General features: G+C 37.8%; 1 protein-coding gene across 1 annotated transcript in view; it reads left to right on the forward strand.

Moving 5' to 3' along the window:
- The window catches only part of TEP1 (telomerase associated protein 1), a 2,704,809-nt gene that overhangs the window by 2,612,054 nt on the left and 69,839 nt on the right, over positions 1-22,916 (forward strand). Inside the window, exon 50 of the mRNA XM_044058078.1 lies at positions 1,442-1,569. Coding sequence (XP_043914013.1) covers positions 1,442-1,569 — 128 coding nt within the window. The remainder of the gene's footprint in view (positions 1-1,441; positions 1,570-22,916) is intronic.

The raw sequence follows: 22,916 nt of genomic DNA on the forward strand, positions 1-22,916 counted from the left end.
GGGGTTCCAACCAAGGAGATTTTGGAAGCTGCAACTTTGAGTTCAGTACACACCTTTACCAAACACTATCACTTACCACTTTACTCTAAGACCAGGGCGGGCTTCACCACTGCAGTTCTGCAGGGACTTCTAGCCTCCTCTAACCCTCTATGATACCTCCACTCATCCTTAGCTTTGGGATTCAACCCAAGTGTGATGACTGCAGCAAGGTAACACGATGAACATAGTACAGTTTTGTACCTACCATAAATGTAGATGTTCGAGTGTACACCCTGCTGCAGTCCAGGTTACCCTCCCTCCATCCCCTCTGACCTACTGGCTAAATCTCTTCAATACCCTCCTGATGTATTTGCTTATAGCTGAAGGGATTTTGTGTTTGTGCAAGTTTACTCTATTTGGTACTAATTACTGACCACCTTTTTGGGGGCACCTGACATCTGGGGCATGAAAAACTGAAAAAAATGGCGTTGGTTGCATTATATATACCCCTGGCGCACTGACATCAGGGAAGAAGCGACAGCAACCGACGCTGGACCAAGACTTCGGAGTTCCAGCTGACTGCGGGATCGCCTGACGACAGGATAACCCAAGTGTGATGACTGCAGCAGGGTGTACATTCGAACATCTACATTTATGGTAGGTACAAAACTGTACTTTGTGGTGAGTGTTGCATTTGAGTACAGAAAATGTTGCATATTCAGTGTCTTGTGTGTGTGTGTGTGTGTGTGTGTGTGTGTGTGTGTTGATACACATTACATAGCAGTGCTGTGGTTGTGCTGAGTGTCATCTGTGCAAGTACATTGTATAGCAATTCTGTTTATGCAGAATATTACACTACTGCATGTGGCTTGTTAGAAGGGTTTGCATGATGGTCTACTAGCTGTGTTTGAAAAATGCTGATTACGAGTTTAATTTGCTAATTCCTCCATATTCTAGACATGCTTGCAGTTTCCATCTGAACGACAAATAGCTCATATTTGTGACACACACACAGAACAATCATAATAATTACAAATGTGCTAAAAAAATTGTTTGAAAGAGCTTGTGTAACCTTCCCACTCTCTCACCTTTTTTCACTGACTGCAAGAATTGTAATGTTATTAGGCAGTTGAGATCAGTACAGTAACAGGAGCTGCAGTGTTTTATGTAAATAAGGATTGCAAACACTAGCAGACAAAATAATAGGCTAATAAATAAATAAAACATTATCATGAACAGCTGGCTTAAATCTTCAGTTTTGCAGTGATGGATCTGCAAGAATTATGTCATTTTGTAGGTATCTGTCTTCCCCATCAGACATCTGTATTCACAGGGACAGACAGCTGTTTTTATTATTTTCTGTCTGTGTGCGTGTCTGTTTCTGTGCAGTTTGATAAAACTCTGCGGAAAAAAGCAATGATGAATTTATATCTATATCTATATTTATTTTGTTTTCTTGCAGACTTCAGGATATTGGCTTCAGACTCCATGGGGCGTCTTTGGCTTGAGGAATGTGAAGCAAGAGAAGAGATGAAAGGTTCTCGTCCTGCCAACAACTCAGGAGAATCTTGCAAGTGGACTAAGATACAGGTACTAATGATAGCAGAAACAGTGTTTAGTTTTTACTGGATTAAATTCATGGACAATACAGGGTACCTGGATATGGAAAAACAGTAACACTTGAGCAGCTGATTCATTGACTTGTCGCTAGGATTTTGAAATAATAATATTAATGAAGGACAGAGTCTCTGAGTATGTGTAAGGTTTACTCTCACAAGAAAAATTATTTTCAGTACTAACTGATACTGTTAATTGAGTCAGGAGTGTCATGACCTGGTACAGTAGAGCGTCGATTATCTAAAACGTCAAGTTATCCGAACGCAGCCTTCAAGAGTTTTCAGGTAGGAAAAAATCAGAAAGTCTGAATAAGGTATACATTCATTTTGCAGAATTGCAGTTCATCGAATTTTATTTGACCGAATGCAGTTACTAGACTGATTGAAATGACATACCATGTACTGTATTATTAAATTAATGTAAACAAATGGAGCCTGCCATTCGTGCATGTGAAGTCGACATGAAGTCTGCTGCTGAAGCTGTTGAATGGAGATTGCAGTACAGTGAGGACTGGGAAATTTACCCCTACCCATTTCCTCACTGTAGTGTGATATCGGAGTAGGTATATTTGCAGGGGGTGCTTGATTATCTGAACAGTTTGATTATCCGAACAATCCTAAGTCCCAATTAGTGCTGATAATCGACACTCTACTGTATGTGAGAGAGCTGTTACCGAGGTAAATTTCCATTGCACACAATATTTCAAGGCTGGAGTACACTGCATGGACTTCTGTGGCAACAGCCTTCAACAGCTTTAGTTGTGAAGGAGGAACATTGTTTATGTTTGTGGATCTCCTGGAAATTGCTGGGTAGTAAAGAGCTCCCGCCCTCTCCACTTGCCTCTGAATTCATCTGGATCACAGCCAGAGATGTAATCCTCTGTTTCACAGAGCTGAAAACAATAGAAATAGTTTTGTGTGACTCTTTCCCAGAAACAGTGTAGAAAATGTTCTGGGTAATATGTAGAAGGCACTGAAGAGAAAATAAAAATCATTTAGAGCAACTGTCTCTTTAGGCAGTTGCTATTGATGAAGGGGGAAATAGCATTTCAGGAAAAAGTTATTCAAGCTGAAGTCAACCCTGCAGACATTGTCTAATGAATGTTCAACACTGCATATACCTATCCAACTATGTGCATGCTGTGTTTCTAAATGGTGTTTATGTAAGCTACTAGCTTGCAATTTGCTCCTAGTACTCTCATTTATCGTGCTTACAAATCTTTACTAAAACTTACTTTTCTGCTGTCATGCTCAATTTGAACATCCTCTATTTGTAATTAATTGCTTATTGTTGCCATTGTAAAAATATGCTAATGCTATTATTTTTCTCTGAGCTGTATTTGTAACTCTGTTTATTAATGTTTATTAATGTTTTCACTTGGAGCTTTTCTCCCCGGGCCTCTGCTGAAAATGGACATATATCCAGTTGGACCAGCCCGGTCAACAAATGTAAAATAAAAATAAATAAAATAATTATTGATTTTTTTCCTCTCGTTTATGTAGACTTGCTTATATTTTGTATTCATTTTGACATCATATAACTATATTTTATGTGCATATCAAAACTAGTATTAAATGTGGGGCTTTTCTCCCTGGACCTCTGCTTAAAAAAAGTTTTATTCCGGTTGGACTTTCCTGGTAAACAAAGATAAATAAATTATAAAGGACATAACCAGACAGAAGCATGACTGGATTGGCATCAAAAAAAGAAGTTACATATTTGAAAGTCACCTGGATGCCCTAACCTAACTAGACCATCTAAGGTACAAGCCTGAGTTTAGCTTTGTAAATGCTTTTAAGGACAAACATGTGAAAGCTAACCAAAGGTGTGTAACTTAAATACTGGAGGGTTGAGGATACTGTCACCATAATATGTGCAATGGGGAAGCAGCGTGTACAGCTCAGAGCCAAAACACAATAATACAGGGAATGCTCTATATGAAGGTTGTAAATATTTCAAAAAAGCCATAGCTAAGTGTTGTGATGCCTCTGATATGGCACCCCTCATTGAAGAGCAAAACAAAAAGGTTCTGTCCTTGAAATGAGTAGCCAAAAAAGGTAAAGGAAAATGTTCTTGCTTCTAAATAAATGTAGCAAACTGCTTGCTTTTCCATTCATGGAGTGCTGAAGGAAGCAGTAGCACTTCAGCCCTGACTGCAAATGCTGTACTGACATTTGAATACTGGCACTCAAAACGTGAACTACCACCCAGTAGGCATCTGCCAATTTTGCCCCTGACACCATGTGCCCCTCATCAGCTGCCTTCTTCTCTCCATCCTAGCTATGCTTTTTTTGTGCCTCCTGTCATCCACTGTTTGCTTTGCCTTGGAGAACCTCCTCTGCATCTTCAGTAAGATAGAAAAGGGATGATGGAGAGACAGGACTGAAGTTGCTAATTTCCTTCCCCGGACAGTCTTTGGTAATGTTTGTAAAGCTGACAGTTGAACTTTTCTTTCTGTATTTATTTAAAATTTGTCAACCAGGGTAGAGTGCTAATCACAAATGACCAGTTTTAGTCTCTGCCCAGGAAAGAAAACAAAGACATTACTAAGAGGTGAAACAGGATATATGGAAAACTATACAATTACTAACAAGTAAAAAAGATTATAAGGAGTACACATGACAACAATATACAACTATTTACAAGGTAAAAACAATGCGAAGAATATGAATTTCAAAGTAAAAAAGTAAAAGATGAATGAATATTGGAAGAGTGCTAGTGATAGGTGATGATAATGGAGAGAGGTGCATTACAAATGATAAGGAACTGAAAATTAATTTCACTTTGTTCAAAAAATGAGGGGCTTTTTAAGAGTGCCTAAAGATAAAAGAAAAATACTAAATGAAGCTGCAACTGAGTTATCACAGACATGTAGTGACAACATATGTTTATAACTTTCCAATTTTTCTGGTCCTGTTCACCAGCATGACTGGACTGGTTGCCCAGGTGCCAATTTACCAGGCAATGAAACTCCTCACAAGCTCATGATCACATAGTCCCTTGTCTTAAGGGAGGTCTGCAGATGTCATTGCTACCACTGAAACCCAATAACATCTCTAAACAGTCTCAAACTTTTAGCTAGTATTTCTCAACTATTTGTTTCAGATATGTGACCAGTTTTTGGCATTCTTATATTTATTTATATTTAGAGTATTTGGAGCTACTGTAGCAGTTTACTGAAGACTTTTTATTCTTCCTTCTGTTTCCTGACCTTTTCTACCTTCCATCTTCCCCATTCCTAGTCAGTTTCTCTATTAACTCTCTTTTAGATAATTTCTTTTTCCTGTCATATTAAGCGCTAGCCTTTTTTTAACTTATTGGTGCTGTTGAATATAGTCTATTCCTACTGTTTTTTTAACTGTAGAATATCGATTAGGTTAAGGCCTAATCAAGGATGACTATCCTAAGGCTAGTTTTAAAAAATGAAAGAAGGGTGGCCATAAGATTTCCCCCCAGGACCCTCATGACTTATGTGTGATGTGCTTGAGGATGCAACACTTGGATAGCCATTGCTCCAGCTGTATAGTAAAATGCTAACATTCAAAATGCAGAGTGCCAGCATAGGATCATAGGAGGTTACTAGGCTAATGACCTTAGGGCCCTTACAAGCCTAGCCATGCTTTACCCGTATTTCCATGATCAGCAACTATTGCCCATGTCCAAGACAGACATAGGTGGAACCCCTGGAGTGAATTACAGTTACCCATCCAGTCGTCCAGATTGTATTTGAAGAGGACCAATGAGATACTCTGCTTGACATGAAGCAGGTGTCTGTTCCAAAGGTGTGATAACCTCTGGGAGACACATCTCTCTCCCCAGCAGGTTAAATCCAGTAGAACAGTGAATTTTCAACATTGCTCTTCTCCTTTAAACTTTTTTTTTTTTGCAGGGGGGGGGCAGACCCTCTGCACCCCACCTGATTGTGGTGGGCAACCCCTCACCTCCCGAATTCATATATATACCAACTTCAAGATTCCGTCTTTCAGAGAAGGGGGATATTCTGGAAAATGTCATTCTCAGACTTGATAGCTTTGTTTTTTTGTCTGTTCAGTCTCCGCATATTGAGACTCACTCTACTGGGTCACAAAAAAAAAACTAGGACTAGGAATCTTACTGTATTGTCCTTAAGGGTGAATTAATTGCTACCCTGGAAGGGTGGAAGTTTTTGAAATGGTTTTATAACTTTTATATGCTATAACAGACTTGATATGGCCGACATTTCAGAATGTCGAAAACCATATGGCCAAAACCATATGATCGACATTCAAAATGTTGACCATACAAAAAAAACCCCACAACAAAAGCTTACCTCCACCCCCACACCCCCCAGAACTTAAATATACCAACTCAGAGATTGCACTACAGTGCGGAAGATGGAAATCTTTCCATTCTGCACTGTTTGGAGATGCAGGTTCCACATGGTTAACATTTCGAATGTTGGTCATATGGTCTCAGCCATATGGTCTTCGACATTCTGAAATGTCGACCATGTGAAGGGGACCCACTGTAACACATATTAGCAATGCTTTGTGTATTTTTATATTATAATACATATGTGCTAGATTCTGGTTCATTTTCTAGTAAAAGGGGTATTGTGGGAGCTAGAAGTCAGGTTGTCAGATGTATGTGATGTCATTTTGAAATCCAGTACTGAAATGATGCTTTAATTCTGGATGAGACAGAAATCTCAGGGCAGTCTGTTTGTGAAACCTGACAAAGAAAGACCCACACACCCACTTCATCTTGCCTTGCTTTAGTAAGTAATCAGGGAATAGTAATTCTTTAGATCAGTCAGGAAAATATAGTGAGATTAATTCAATACTGTTTTTCTGTATCTGTGTGAATCTATCCATCTGTGTTATTGTTAATATTTCCTGTGAATGAAACTCTGGTGTTTATTGTAATTAGTTATTTAGTATTTTCATGTTCTTTTATTATGCATTATTAAATATATTTCAACTTTTCATTGTGGTGGGTCTTTTAGAGAATAATTTAACCTTTGAGAGTACTTGTATTTATTTGGTGACACTATGGCCACTCCTGAAAGCCTTGTTGCACTGGTCAAACACTACCATTTGTATTAGTATTCATTTTAGTCAGTATAATTGGGTACCCTTGTAAGAGCCTCAGAGTAGCTGGCTTTGGAGTGTTCTGGTGGCAGTATCTACCTTATAGTCTGGGGAGAGGGGGCATAGCTGGTACATCTGTGCCAGCCTTTCGTGTGTGTGTGTGTGTGTGTGTGTGTGTGTGTGTTTGTGTGTGTGAAAATCAAATCTCAAAGAGTATGTGTGTGTAAGCTACTTGGAGCAGGGACACAGAGTAGTGGTTTTACAGAAAGGTTGGTGGAGGCATTGACTTGCAACACTCAGCTGAGGACTCATCTCTACAGCTGTGGTCAGTGTGCAGTCTTGTTTGGGGCCTGGTGAGAGATAGGGAAACCCAGTCCCGGGACAGGAGTTTGTTCCCTGTGTGCTCTTAAGGGAAATTGTACTTAGTGCAGTGAGCTGAATCTGAAAATATTGTCTGTATCTATTATTGTTCCAAGTGAACATCCCTAACTGCTGTCTGTGGTGGAGATTGAGACTCCTTGATTACTGGCCCAGAGCAGGGACGTCACAACAGGTACCCCAGTTAGGTCATCTTCTCCTCCCTAGCAACAGTCATCTAGTACTACTAACGTGGTGCATTAGAAGAGGATAAACAGCTCTTCAGAGCAGGAATTATGAAGGTTTATGTCTTTTAGACCAGCTGCTTTTTCTTCTTTGCATTTCTACAGCCTTTAGGAGACCTATCCACGTGGAGTGGGAGCATATGATGTTGGCTTTCATGAAGGCTGAGTTACAGTATGGTGTCATCTCAGTCTCACAGTTCCAATAGAAGGCTTCATCTTTGAACCTTCCAATTCCTCCTGCTCAAGGCAATATTTTGGCAATGGGAGTGATGGAACTGGGGCCAATGCCTGCACTTATTCCTTTGATACTGGCAGATAATGGTTTTTTCTGCATTGATGCCCTTTGTATTGGTGGTCTCTTTGGAGATGACAGTGTCAATGACAGGAATAAAATATGGCAGAAGGGCTTATCACTGAGTCTCTAATGCTGAAGTTGGCTTCAGTGTTGTCAGACTTGTTGATGTTGGAACATTTGGGATTCGACCTCTCAGCACCCAAAGTTTCTCTCGCTTCTGTGGCCCAGGAACCTTCAGTGCCATCCCTCACTGTCAGTGCCATTTCAAAGGTGCAGATGCTGACCTGTTTGTTACAGTGAATCAAATGACACATAGGAGATCTGAATCAGTTTCTTGTCAAGGATGTGTGCGAGATCCACTGATTCCTCCCATAGACCCGGCTGAATTTGCAGACTTTGGGTGGTCACCATTTTCACTCCAGAGGAACTTGTAGGTCTATGTTGCAGACATTCAGAGAAACTTCTTTCCAGGAGAGTTCTGATGACTCCCTTCCTAGTCCCCCTAGGAGGAGGAGATGTAAGAGGAAGTTTAACAGGAAAGACTTCAACTCTCCTTTGGAGTCTCCCTCCCCAGGTGCAGATCTCAGTGAGGGAGAAGTTTCATGCAACTTCCCTCTAAAAGATACCACTTTTGTCGACATCCTTGAAATGATGAGACAGACTGAATCCTGGCCTGTTAGACACCACCTACCCATGAGAAGAGATCTTACAGGAAGCCTGCAAGTCCTCCTCCCCAGTGGCCTGGGTATCACCTCTGCCGGACAAGCTAGTGAACATGGTATGTCACAAAGCATGGAAAGAACTGGATGTAGCAGAACCCATTCCATGGAAACGTGATACAGTCCTGTAGACCCCAAAGTTACAGTCCTTTGAATCTTTTGTGGACTCCACAGGGGTAGCTGTTGCCACCAGAAGAGATATCCCAGAGGATGCCCAGGCTATTCGTCCTCCATATAGAGAGTCCATGATAGCAGATAGAGTAGGGAGGTGGGTGTATGCATCTAGTACCTTTTCAGACTCCTAAACTACATGGTCAGATTACAGGATCTTGATAGAAAAAAACAGATGACATTCTGAAACATTTGCCTGTGAGTGACCTGAGAACTCAATTGGAAACCTAGCTGGCAATGATAGGTTCCAGCTCCTCACTGACCATGTGCTTGATACATAATGCAATGGATGGGGCAGCTAGAGAAGTCTACCTATGCACCCTCCCTCTGTTTTCATAACCTATGAAGCAGCAGTTCCTTAAAGGCATGATCCTCCTTAGGTTGTCCAGGAGAGAACCTACTCCCTCTTAGCACCTCAGTTTTATTCTAGAAAAGCTCATTCTACCACTCTTTGAGCCAGCAGCTTCAGCAGAACTCAAATTCATAACTTGGAAAACTGCTTAGGTTGTAGCTATAACCTCAGCTTGAAGGCTGTCAGAATTGCAGGCCTTAATGTGTAAAGAGCCATCCTAAGATTTCATACAGACAGAGTTTTCCTGAGAACTCATCCCACATTTATGTCCAAAGTGGTTACTGAAGTTACCTTAAAACTAGACCATTTATCTTCATGTGTTTTTCTCAAACCCACAGAATAGAGGAGAAAGAGTTCCACTGTCCTTAGATGTTCACAAGCAGCTCAGATATTACTTGGACTGATATAAAATTTCAGAAAATCAGATAAACTTTTTGTTCGCCTTTGCACCTAATAAATTAGGTAAACTAGTTAGCAAATAGGCCATTTCTAAATGGATCTCCAACTGAAACAAGTTTTGGTACAGGCATAATAAATAGGAGCCTATTCACATTAGAACTCACTTTACTAAAACTATTGCCACCTTGGCTGCTTTCATCAGTTTCTTATCAGACAAGTACTGTAGGCATTCACCTGGTCATCAGTCAACACCTTTACTAAATCTTACAATCTGTCATATTCCTCCAGAGCACTTGATTTGCCACTGCTGTTCAGCAGGGCCTCATTTCTTTTTCTTAGCTTCATCTCACCCTTCACCCATCTCTCCAACTTTGGGAATTCTCCCAAGGAGTTAGTATTGAGATAGTGAAACACCATGAAGATAGTACATTTTTTTTTTTACCGTAAATGTAGAAATTTGAGTGTCTTCAGTGTTAGAGTAGTCTTCCCCTCTGTTTCTACTTTGAGTCGAGTTGGACATCTTTACCATCTTTCCTCTTTTGTAGGTTCCCTCTCATTTTAATTTTTTCTTCCTCAAATCCCCGTATCCATTACCTGCTGGGCCTGTGGGGTAATTTGGTGCACCTGGCTAGGGCCGAGAGTGTGGACACCTGATAATATGGTGCCGGCTGACTATCTTTTATACCCTGACATCCTAAAATTGGAGGGGAGGGTGTCTGCCATTCCAAGAGGGGGGAATTAAAGTCTGTGGTATTCGTGTCAGCGAAGCCAGTGTGCTTACATTTTTAGCAGACTTGTTCAGGAGAGGAGACAGTTACTTCCCAGTCAGTATCCATTTCACAGCCATTTGATCTTTCCGTGTGGGATTCTGATGTTCTCATTGGCTTCTCATCAGACTGGTAAAGTGTTTCTCAAAGGAGTTGTCATACAAGATTCCCCCCTAGTAAAGCATACTTCCCTTTGGGACTTGAATTTCGTTTTGCAGAGATTAACCAAACCATATTTTGAGCCAGCAGATTCATAACATTTCTGACTTGGAAAACTGCTGTCACCTCTGCCAGAAGAATCTCAGAACTTCATCCGCTACCATTAGATTTTCTGAACATTGTATTTCATCCACATAGAGTAATTCTTCAGATTTACCCATCCTTAATACCAAAGGTAGCTGCTCTGACCAATTTAAACCAGTCAGTGAATTTGCCAGTTTTCTTCCCCAAATATTCCAATAAGGGATAATATCATCTTCATTGTCTGAATGCTCATGGACAGCTTTGATTTACCTTCATGATACAAAGGACTTCAGGAGGGATAAACAGTTGTTTATGTCCTTTTCATCAGCCAAGAAAGGTCAAATGTATTCAGATGTTATCCTTTCTAAATGGTTAACTGATTGTTTAGTCATTGTTATTCTGCTGGTAAACCCTTGGCCTTTAGACCAGGGGTGTCCAACCTTTTGGCTTGCCGGGGCCGCATTGAGTGAACAGAAATAGTCTTGGGGCCGCATATAAAATATGTCATATAGTTAACTCTTTTGTTGCCACAGGAGACCAAAGTCGACCTCCTGGCTGTACTGTATGTGCATTTGAACAATTAATAAATGCCTAATATTTGCCTTAAAATTCTAATTCTCATTCTGATTTTAATTCTCTAACTCAAACATCTTAGTTAATATATAGATTTGTTTTGCAAATAAACAGATATTCACTACAGCACTAGCATTTCTCACTAGGAAAACCACTCCAGCAGTCCATCTACATACAATGTCAACATTAGCAATCCTACAATACTATAATCCACAAAACAAAAGCCAACAAATTTGCAATAAAGTAAAGAATTCACATTACTGACTTAATAAAACAATTCTAAATAAGTTACAAGAGGGTCTCACCCAAACAAATGACTGGTGCCAGAAACATGGCCTCAAGCTAAATGCCAAAAAATGCACAATCATCCCCTTTCAGGCGAGTGATGTCCCCACAAATTATTACATTAATAAGAATGTTGTAAGCATGCAATCAGTCGTGAGGTGCTTGGGCAGCCAGGTTGATAGAAACCTGACTTTTGACCACCACGTTTTCCCCGTTGTACGGAAAGCTTTTTACACGGCCCACCTCATTAGTAAGGGTATCTCATCCAGGGACAAGGAGGTCATAACATCCCTGTATTCTTCCTTTGCAAGAGCAATTATTGAGCGCAACACCCCTTTTGGCACGTGCCTCAGCAAAACACCATGCCAAAAGAAGACTACAACCATTTCTGACAAAAAAAGGTCAAAGGACTGAGTTCACTTAGTTATCCAAACAGACTAAAAAGCTTCTTGCTTTCCTCTGTCTCTCACTGGTCACTATAAATTTCATCACTGGCTTGCTTTCCAGGCTAAGAAAGATCTTGCCTTAAGATACTTTCTCCACCTCAGAAATACTGGTTATATTTAAAACACTCACTACAAAGACCACAGCCTTCACTGCAACATAAACAAGCCACTTTGTATGGACAGGTTCTTGACACAAAAACTTTCAACTTCTGTAAAAAGCTCCTCTCATTATCAAGTAATGTAGTTCAACAACACTACAACTGGATGGATAGCCATTAATGTACTCCTGAAGTAAGTAGCATAGCCTTCATCAAACTGGAAGGAAACTCCACATACTAAACTTTCCCAGCTGGATGGCTAAGATCTAATATTGGTTACTCAAGTCTACTTGTCTAAGAAGAGGAGCCTATTTAACTAAGAATTCCATTTGCAAAAATATATTCAGTATACATATTAAATCTCTCTCTCTTATACACACACACACACACACACACACACACACACACACTGAAAAGGAGCCCCTACTTGTAAAATAGGCAGTCTCACTGATTGAAATTGTCTGGAAGTCAAAATATCTGAAAAAAAAATCATAATATAGAAATGGATTCATCCATGCAATTTCCCACCACCAAAAGGACCATCAATAAGTCAACAAACAACTGCTCAGCAAAAATTAAATCAATAAGAAATCTATAAACTCTCTAAGATCATATTACATACTGGAGTAAACATACAACTTCCCTCCAATCTAAAGCCATTTGACATTCAGACATTTTAATTTGTGCAGAAGTTATTCACAGACTGACTGTTTACTAAGCTGTAATGCTGACCATCACTTTTGAAAAAAACTAATTCCCACACTTTGTCAATAGCTCAAAGTGAAGAAAGGATTACTTTTTTAATTTATTATGTATTTATTTAATTTTGGAAAACATCTTTAAAACTGTTAAATTGATCACACACCCAGAAACACAGAAAAGTTATTGTGATAAGTAAGCCACAGACTGCTGCAAGAAATCAGTCACAGCACACTATGCTTACGTCCGAACCAGTGAAGCATACCCGTCAATTCCAAAAGAAGTAAAGTAGCGTAATAAGAAAGTTATTTGCAAGCTTACATGGCAGTTTATATTGGAAATAAGTAGAGATATTAAAAACGCTCTGTTTCTCATAATTATGCTGAAACGTCTTCCAAGGTAAATACATCCTTCTGATTTAGCATGGAACCATACCTCTCAACCTTAGAGCAAGAATTCTGGACAAAGCGAAAAATAAAAATGGGACACAGGCCCAAAAATAGTTATGCATCACAGACACCATAGAAACAAGTGTAGCTGCAAGCATTATACATCACGTATAATGTTTCTATCCCATTATTGTCAGTTAAACATTATATGGCTCATTCAATCCTGCCTTCTTTTGTAACAAAGAAAACCATACTTTGAAATGACAAATCCATTAAAAATAATAAAACACATTGGCTCCACATCCTGCAACTTCCTACCTGCAAACAACCACAGAGCTTTCACTGAAACTAGGTCTGCTTATTTCCACAGAATGACACATCTCCCTAATTAAGTCTAATCGTATACAATCTACCAGGATCTGGACTACCTGAAATAAATTAAATTATGGCCTGTAAATTGCAAGTGCACTTTGTTTAATTAAACTACATTTCAAAGCCCACTTGCTGTATTTTTTCAGTAACATCCCAATATCCATTTCCAGGCCACTTTACAAGACATTGGCAGTGGTAGACTTAGCATCCTCCATATCCCTACAGGACCACACTCATACTGCTAACATTGTCCATTAAATATAAATATCCATCCACTGTAAATGGCAAGAAGCTATGTCTTAAAAAATCTATTTTTGGCATTCCTAGTACCCAATTATCAGGTTTTGAAACAAAGAAACGTATTCTCCACAGTTTGTAAGTCTCTGTCTTTAATAATCATCTATTATTGCAGTACTCCCAACACAAACGCACACATACACACTAAAACCCCCAACATTTAAAAAATGACATTGTGCCCACTTGATTTGCCAGTATTGATGATCCACCAAAGATATTACTGTTGTCCAATCTACCACTGCTTAGAACCCACCAATGACAAGACAGTACTGGGTGATTTTTTTGTCAAAAAAAACAATAAACTTTATATGCTACAGTCCCACATTAGTCAATCCATTACTGACCCATTAACCTTAGGCTGCTGTCTCCTCCTTAATCCCTGGGACTGCATTATCTTGGATGACTACTTTTATTTTCTAAGCAAAAGACACAAATTTGAAGATGAGGCAAAAATCCAGACATTCTTCGAAAATCCATACAGTTGAGAGGTATGATTTCATATTCAATACAACACTCTCCCTGTCAGAAAAGCTGCAATTTAATGAAAGTGTACTTTTAATGTAGGATGCATTTGTGAGCTAACTTTTTTGTATGTTAGCCTCTTTGTGCATGTGTCTCTCTCTGTCTCTCTGTCATGCACACATAAACACACACACTTCTACTTTCATGCACACAAACATTCTGCTTTCATGCATGCACTCACTCACACCATACTTACCTATTAACACAGGTTAAGTGCTGTCTCTTTAAAAGGCAATGGCAGCAAAGCCATAGACGAGTCTCTCTTCAGCAAGAACACACACATTGATTCTTTGGCACGAAATAATGGTGCGAACACACAGACCCTTCTTTGGCGCAAAAAAAAATCAAAACTAGACGGATGCTTTGGTGCATGCACACACCAGTGTTAGAGTTACAGGTCACGGCTGTGAAAAACACAACAAAAAGTGTTTTGGGGCATGCGTACATCTATGTTGGAGTTAGAGGTAGAGGGCAGCATGGCAGAGCTCTGAGGGCTGCATGCCCGCAGGCCGCAGGTTGAGTTGATTTACTCTGTGACCAAAAGCTACTAGACAGAGAGCACACCACATCTAATGCCTTTTTGTAAAACCTGCTTTGGAAGACATTATGCTGGCTTGCTACATGGTCATCCCTATACACAATTGCTAAACATTACAGCTTGAATGCCCTTTCCAACTTCCTTTCTTCCTTCATTTTCAGATTTTTTCAGGCTTGTTGCTTTAGGGCCACCCTAGGATCTCTGAGGATTCTCCAGTTTTCTAGTGTCAGAGACAGAGACAGACAAATAAGTTGTTTGTGTCCCAAAGACATTAGGGTTTATCTCTGTCTCTCCACTGTATGGATACTGGTATGAATCATGAAGTGATCATACTATAAATGTTCAGTCCAGTGAGAATAGCTGTATCATGATTCAAAACCAGAGAACAAAGCCACTCACTATTGAAAAAAAAAATAATTAATCTGTTGTTTTGTTTTTTCATTTCATCCCATCAACTTCATCAGGAGCACACACACAAAAACGGAAGAAAGTTTTTCAGCATTTTTCTTCAAATCAAAAATCACCACTTCCTTACCAATTTGTCATATTACATATTACATCCATAAAGTGTTGTTAGCGGTTTGAAACCATCGAATTACCAGTTCGCCGAGCCTAACGAGCTCGAGACGAAAAGCTCGCAAACTGACATCAACTACGCCATAGTGATTGTTTAAGTTGTACCATCGAGAGTGTGAGTACAAGAACCGGTTATTGGAGTATTTACCGTACTTTTGTAATTCTTCCATAGTGAAACATTTAAAGGCTGTTGTAGGTTTAGTACACAAATCTGTTGTCAGTTTAATGATGGAGAGTACAACATTTTGCCGCGGGAATAGAGTACACTCAAGCTTGATCTTAAAACAATTGTAAATAGTTTATACTTTAGAATCGGCTGCTATTGTTTCATTATGTTGATTTTATGTTGATTTTTTCTCTTCATTATCATGTTCATTATCGCTTTCTTGTTTGGTGGAATACCATTTGTACGAATAATTATATGTGAGGAGGAATACCACTACAGGTGAAAAATTGTTATGTGGGCACGTGTTATGTGTGTACCTCTTACTACAGTGGTGATTCGTGTTATGTGTTACCATAGCATATTTCCATGTTGTGATACTTATGTTGTGTTGTGTAAGGCACTATTTGCAGTTTGTCATGTTTATTTGCACTGTTTATGGTATTCAACTCGATGTTATTAACTTTTTTTCGCTGATGTCAGTTTAACTGAATTTCACTTCATGATGTTAGGCTCGATTTAACTGAGTAACCGATTGGTTTCAAGTGAAAGTAAACAAACAGTTCTTTAAAATGCACTTACACCAAGTAAAATAAGGTTACAATGCACTTGTGAATCTTGAACAGAAGTTCCTTATCTTAGTCAAATGTATGTATGTGTTATTTTATTATACTGTAAATATGTACTTTGTGTTAATAGTATAGTATGTTATCTTTCTCATACTTTGCACTTCTCAACATCAATGCTTCCTTCATGTGAATGTCACAAGTGTGAACAATGGAAAAACTGAAGAACAGGAAACCAAAAAATTAATAAATACAAAAACCGTGGAACACAAAAATCCACACACCGCAGCTCTGCCAATAATTGCTAACAATCCACAGCAAGAGATTGAGGAACAACACCTATGAAGCAACAGATGAGAATGAAAGATTTAATCAATAAAATATAAGATACAGACTCAAGGTTAAGTCCTTTCACTTGTATAAACACAAGCTTCATCAGAACACAGTAACTGACCTAAATCTGATCTAAATAGAATTTTGGCACCAAACATTTGAATCTGTCATAAAATTTAAAGCTTATGCACTCAAAACTAACCCAACAGCCCTACCATAGTAAATAAAGCATATACGTGGCAATAATATAAATTATAATCCATATAAACATAATAATAAATAATGAATATAATAATTAAATATAAATAAAATATATAGATAAAATGTGAATATCGAAATAGTGAATTTATTCAAATATATATGAAACTTTTATATGGTTGATATGTGTCAAATTCACACTAAAAATAAAACTGACTTAGTATAATACATATCTAAAACTGTATTCAGTTCAAAGACAGCAAAGGTTTAAATACATATCTGTCAAAGTGAGACTGTGCAAAACAGAAGCATCAGTGTAAATTTGCCACCAAAGTTCTTTGTATGAGAGAAACTCTTTATGTCAAACCCTAGGGTCGCATCAAAATCTCTACAATACCAAATTAAAATAATACTGTCACTCATGCTGATTTGATTTGCCTGTAAAGCACATTTTTGTCATCCTTTCTTTTGATACTCGTAAAGATGAGAATAAATGCCTATTGAACCTCCTTTGGTCCCTTGCCTATGTAGAACCCGAACAGGTCCTACATTTGGGCAAGATATATTGCCATTTTGGCTTGACAATTTCCTCCACAAAACCTAATATGAGTGTGGCTTATAGTTGTCCAACGCCACACTATCACCCCTGGAAAAATAGTGTGGCATTGGTTGCAAGCCCACATTTACTGGTGTTCTTATGTATGAATCTAAAGGAATGACCTCTCTCTCTAAAATTAGCTTGAAGTTATGCTTATTTTATTACCAAATCTCTCTAAATGACCTACAATGGGTACAATTTCATCATCTGTTAAGATAATACAGTTGTCAGTCAAGATTTTCTTAACCTGCCTGTATGTACCTGCATATTCTAAAATGCATGTTCTGTCTAACTTACCTGTCATCTCTTGTAATAACATATAATTTAATGTCCTCCTTAACGCACAACCCTTGTATCTTTCTCCAGCAGTGACATGTATTTATTCCCCATTCTTTAATGACAACCATTGTGACTTTAACCATAGCTGTGACATCATATCCTCTATCCTTAAATAATGAGGTGGATAAATGCCACTTCATCAAGCATATCGCCATATACAGATGTCATTCTGACAGCTCTAATGAGTTGACCTTTGTATATATTCATGAACTGCCCATATTAGGATGATTAAGCGGAAAATTCTAAATATTCATTCATGATATTCATGAACCTATAAATCCTGGAACTAAACATATTGTTTTCTACTAACCAATGTATCCAGATATGCTAAACCTTTGTTGAACTGCAGAAAGTACATTTCCAAGAAACCATTGGGTATGATTGATGTAATCCAAAAATTGGTCCAACAAGTTCTCTCCCTTTCTCCCATACTAACAGATGTCAGCCCAAATATCTGGAATAATATTTGATGTGTTTCCATATATGCACACTTTTTAAATATATCAAATATCTTCCCACTCTACATATGTGTTTTAGCAGCATAGATTTGAGCACAGGCTGCCCCATCGCCCCTCCCTGGTTTGCCTGAAATGTTCACCTTCAACAAATATATAATTGTGATCGGAGAACCAACGACATCATATCAGTTAGGAGACAAGTGGTGTCCCACTAATATTCAAGTGAGCCTGGTATACATGCAAAAGCCTCAAGTCCCTCCTCCTGGGTATGCATGAGAACAAGTCACTGCACCTATGGTCATAGACTGCCTTGGGATAAATACGGGTAACTTCTCAGAAATTCCCATGAGTCCTTGACTAGGTGTGAGATTTTACCATATATATGTTTTAAATATGTCAATCACCTTGCCCATGGGAAAAAGTCTGATTTACTCCTGAAATTATTGGTCTAAAAGGGGATCCTCTTATTTTTATGTAATTTTAGGGATACCCACAATGGTGGCTAAGGTGGATGCTCTCTACAGTTTTATGTAATGGTAAATACTTCATTATTTATCCTGTTGTCTATAAGAAATTTTCTTATACATGCCTAATTTTTCTATAGCCTATGTTAATTTCATTGAGGGAAACGTTTGAGTAATTACCAGTATTATATAGTAAATCATGTACTTTGCAGGAATACATGAGACTGTCATAAATTACTATGCCCCCCCCCTTAATCTGGTTTCATAATTCTAATGCTTTTGGCATTCTTCAATTCCTGTAATGCTTTGTATTCTGCAACAGTAAGATTGGATCGAAATCCAATGCCTGCTATATGTTTGTTAAGCTGATAAAGTTGATGAGTCACAACTTTATCATACATAGATATGGTAGGGTGCATGGGGGGTATATACGTGCTCATCTTTTTCAGTACTTTTGAAATATTATCTACGTGAACTGAAGTACCTACATCACGTGTGTCTTTGAACCTGATAGTCAAGTTTAATTTCCTGACAAATCTTTTGACTTCACCGATGTAGTCTACAATATTAAATTTGCTAGTAGGAATGTATTTAATCCCTTTAGACAACAGGTCAAAATGACTGAAAGCAAGTTCATAACCAGTGTAATTATAAATACTAAAATTCCTATATGTAAAAATAACACCATCTTGTTTGATACCCTTGTTGTCTATGTTATCATGTACTGTATCATCCCTATCTGTAATGGAACCTTCTTGTTCTTCTGCCATCACTGGTATCCTGTATTTGGGTAATACTTTTGTCTCCACCCCCGGCTCCAATGTCTTTCCCTTTCTGTGTTCTGTGTGGCGTAACCAGAATTGTCCTGTTTGATAATTTAACTGTATATGATTCTTACCTTTCGTGAATAATTCTCAGTCGTATGTCCATTGCAGTGAGAATAGTGTAGGTAGTTGTATATTTATTAGTATTGTGTTTATTCTTATCCCACAAATATGCTTTCCCACTTTTGTAATGTTCCAAATCCCTATGAAATTTCTTCAATTTCTGACCATAAACTTTCTGTGTATTGTACTCGGCATTAGTAAACTGCTTGGTGTACAATTTCTCCCATTGGGAAAAAAGTAAATCGTTCCTAATCAAATTATTTAAGTCTTCCACCTACTGTATTAAATGAATTAATTTTTCATCGTTAAACTTCATAAGTAATGTCATATATTTAAAACCACTTTGATCAAAAAAATTATTAAATTCCTGTATTATATTCTCTGTAACATCCAATCCCATTTAAAATAAAAATCTGAGACCCATAGGGACTACATGCATTTCAATACATTTAGATAAATAAATTGTCCAATTTGATAAGTTGTTAATCTGAGTTAATTTTCTACCTAAAGCATAAACCAACTCCTTTAATGTACCCGTATGCTTTTCCTTCGTGTTATGTGGCTTGTTAATATCCGCATTAGCATGTACATTGTCAAAAACACCATTTTTATCTAAAAAAATCTTAATAGGATCTGTGTTCAATATAATGTTAATTGTAACATCTAAATTATTTTTGTCCAAATTGTTTTTGTCCATACTTCCAAAGGTTTCAGTAGTTCTTTTAACCGAAGAAGCATAAGTGAAACAAGGTTTCATTTATTTCGGTTTGGTCCCGATTCTGTTAGCTTCTTCGTCACTTTCCCCAAAAGAAAAATCAAACGTAAAGTCTGAAATTCCCATCTTACTGCTACTTCGTTGGGTTACTGAATGTAGGACATTGGGTAAATCAATGGATTAAGTAGTTCCAAAACCAGTCTCTTTCTGTTTAGACAGAACAAACTCTGTATGAGACCCTTGTCCATTTGGAATGTCTGTGATATAGGTAGACAAATTAGATAAACGTATACCTTCCTCCAACCTGTCCGGACTGTCAACAGTATGTTTAGTTCCAGGATTTATAGGAAAAATACATTCACCAATGATTATTTAGAATTTTCTAGCAATCATCCTAAGGGGCAGTTCATGAATATATACAAAGGTCAACTCATTAGAGCTGTCAGAATGACATCTGTATATGGCGATATGCTTGATGAAGTGGCATTTATCACCTCATCGTTTAAGGATATATATGGACAAGCAGCAATGGTTAAAAGTCAAGGATTATGCTCATTAAAGAATGGGGAATAAATACATGCCACTGCTGGGAGAAAGATACAATGGTTGGTAAATCGCTATGAGACTTCTAAATTGGTCTGACACAAGAGATGACAGGTCGTCGACAGAACATGCATTTTAGAATATGGAGTACATACAGGCAAGGTTAAGAAAATCTTGACTGACAACTGGCATATTTTCTTAACAGATCAGGAAATTGTACCCATTGTAGGTCATGGTCCTAGATTTGTTAACAAAATTGTTACTAACATCAAGCTAATTTTAGAGAGAGTACTAGCCCTTTAAGATTCTTTATATAAGAACACCAGTAAATGGAGCTTGGCAAACCAACACACACACTGTTTTTCAGGGTGATAGTGGCTGGGACAAGTATAACCACACCTCGTGATAGGGTTTCAGGGAGGAAATTGTCAAACCAAAATGAAGTCATATATCTTGCCAAATGTAGGACCTTGGCCCGGTCTCTAAGACAGGCAAGACCCAAAGGAGCTTTCCAATAGACGATTTATTCTCATCTCTTTACAGCATAAAAGAAAGGATGACAAAATGCTTTACAGGCACATCAAAAGCCATGGGTGACAGCTCATGGCTTTAATGTTGCATGTGATTTTAGTCGACCGTAGAGGGGTGACATAAAAGGTTTGCTCTCATACAAAGAACTTGGTGGCAAATTTTACACTGATGCTTCTGTTTTTAATTCGGTCTCAACGACACCATATCTATTAAACCTTTGCTGTCTTTGAACTGAATACAATTTTAGATATGTATTATATTGAGTCAAAGGAATTTTAGTGTGTTTTTTGACACATATCATCCATATAAAAGTTTTCATATTCCCTATGAATAATTCACTATTTCAATACACATTTTATCTATATATTATTATTTATATTTGTACTTGGTATTCATTATTTATTATTATGTTTATTATGATTATAATTTATTATATTGCACGTCATATAATTATTTACTATGGTAGGACTGTTGGGTTAGTTAGGAGTGCATATGCTTTTAAATTTTGTGACAGATTCAAATGTTTTGGTGCCAAAAAAGCTATTTAAGATCAGATTTCATCAGTTACTTTGTTCTGATGAAGCTTGTTTATACAAGTGAAAGCGCTTAACCTTGGAGTCTGTATTTTATCATATTTTATTCGATTAAATCTTTCATAGTCATCTGTCGCTTTTAATATTAGTTCACACCCTTGCTTGAAGTCAATGGCAATTATTTGCAGAGCTGCGGTGTGTGGATTTCCCAAGACACGGAGGTGTATTGTGATACAGTGGATTTTTGGTTTCCTGTTCTTCTATAGGAATGTTGTCATTTAAGCCTAGTTACCAGTTAATTTCATGATATTCTGTTTTAGTTTCCCACTGGCCCCGCATTGGGTCAGTGGGAACATCCCCAATGCACTTAATATAGTACAAGTTAAACTTTTAAAATATCTTTATTTGATGTGAGTGCATTCCTCAAGGAATTTATAGCATGAAAACAAGTTCCAGGAGGACTGAGGGTGTGCAAATTTCCTAACTACATTGTTGAAGGGACAACATTGCACCGTGAGTTACTGAACATTTTTGACAATCGTGGCATTGAACTTATGAGAGCTGTAGTTAGATATAATGATAAGCTTTTGGAAACATTATTGGATGAAATAAAATTGAATGTGACAATACAAAATGATTTATGTGCTCTTGAGAGACTATAAAGGTAAATATTGTTCAGTGCTCTAAAATCATACTTTTCCATCCCCTTTTTAAAGAAAAAGAATAAATTAGAATGAGATAAAAAGGAGTATGAGACCAGTATAGCTTATGTGTTACCCCGTTCAAAAAAAAAAAAGTAGATTTAACCTTGATTGTGCAGTAACTAATAAGTCTGATAAAATTACCACTGAATTGCACCATTCCTAACACGGATGTTAATGTTAGAGGTGATGATGACAGACAGAGTTTTGATGTACCAAACCCTGTAGAATTTCCCCAGTTTGAGATTGTTCAACAGATTGCAGAACAAATATCAAGCACCAGTGATGCAGTTGGGGTACTGGGGTCAAATCAGACAGTCCCAAAGCAACACAAGAGGGAGACGAAGGAGAAAGGAAAAAAGTAGCTGGTCAGCAATCTAAGAACATTTTGTTGGGGAGATATGAAATGATGGTTTGGTTTACACCTAATTTTAGTATTCTCAGTTATAGTGCTCTGAGCCTGGAAGAAATACATTTCAAAGTTTTTAAAAAATGGTTTCACTTGTATTTTAGCACATTCTTTGGACATAAATGATACTTTATTGATATGAAACTTTTTTTAGAAAGATTAATTTTGACATCATGTTTGGAGACCAGAATAACTTTGAGAATATAACTAAAAGGAAAAAACATTTATTTTATCTCCCTTTGCACCTAGTTTTCAAAATTTTGAAGTGTTAGTAGAGAGGGACATTAGAATTTTTGAGAAAAATAAACATCACAAGTATTATATCTCATGAGCTTGTACAAACAAAGAGATTAGGCTTATGAAACCAGAGCAGGTAGACTGGTTTTCATGGACATATTGTTTTACATCTCAGCATCAGAAAATAAAATCAATTTAGCTTGTAGAAATGGCCATGCACTTCAGGGGTTTAC

The sequence above is a fragment of the Protopterus annectens genome, chromosome 16.part0 (assembly GCF_019279795.1).
Source record: "Protopterus annectens isolate FY-2018-M chromosome 16.part0, PAN1.0, whole genome shotgun sequence".
Lineage (NCBI taxonomy): Eukaryota > Metazoa > Chordata > Ceratodontiformes > Protopteridae > Protopterus > Protopterus annectens.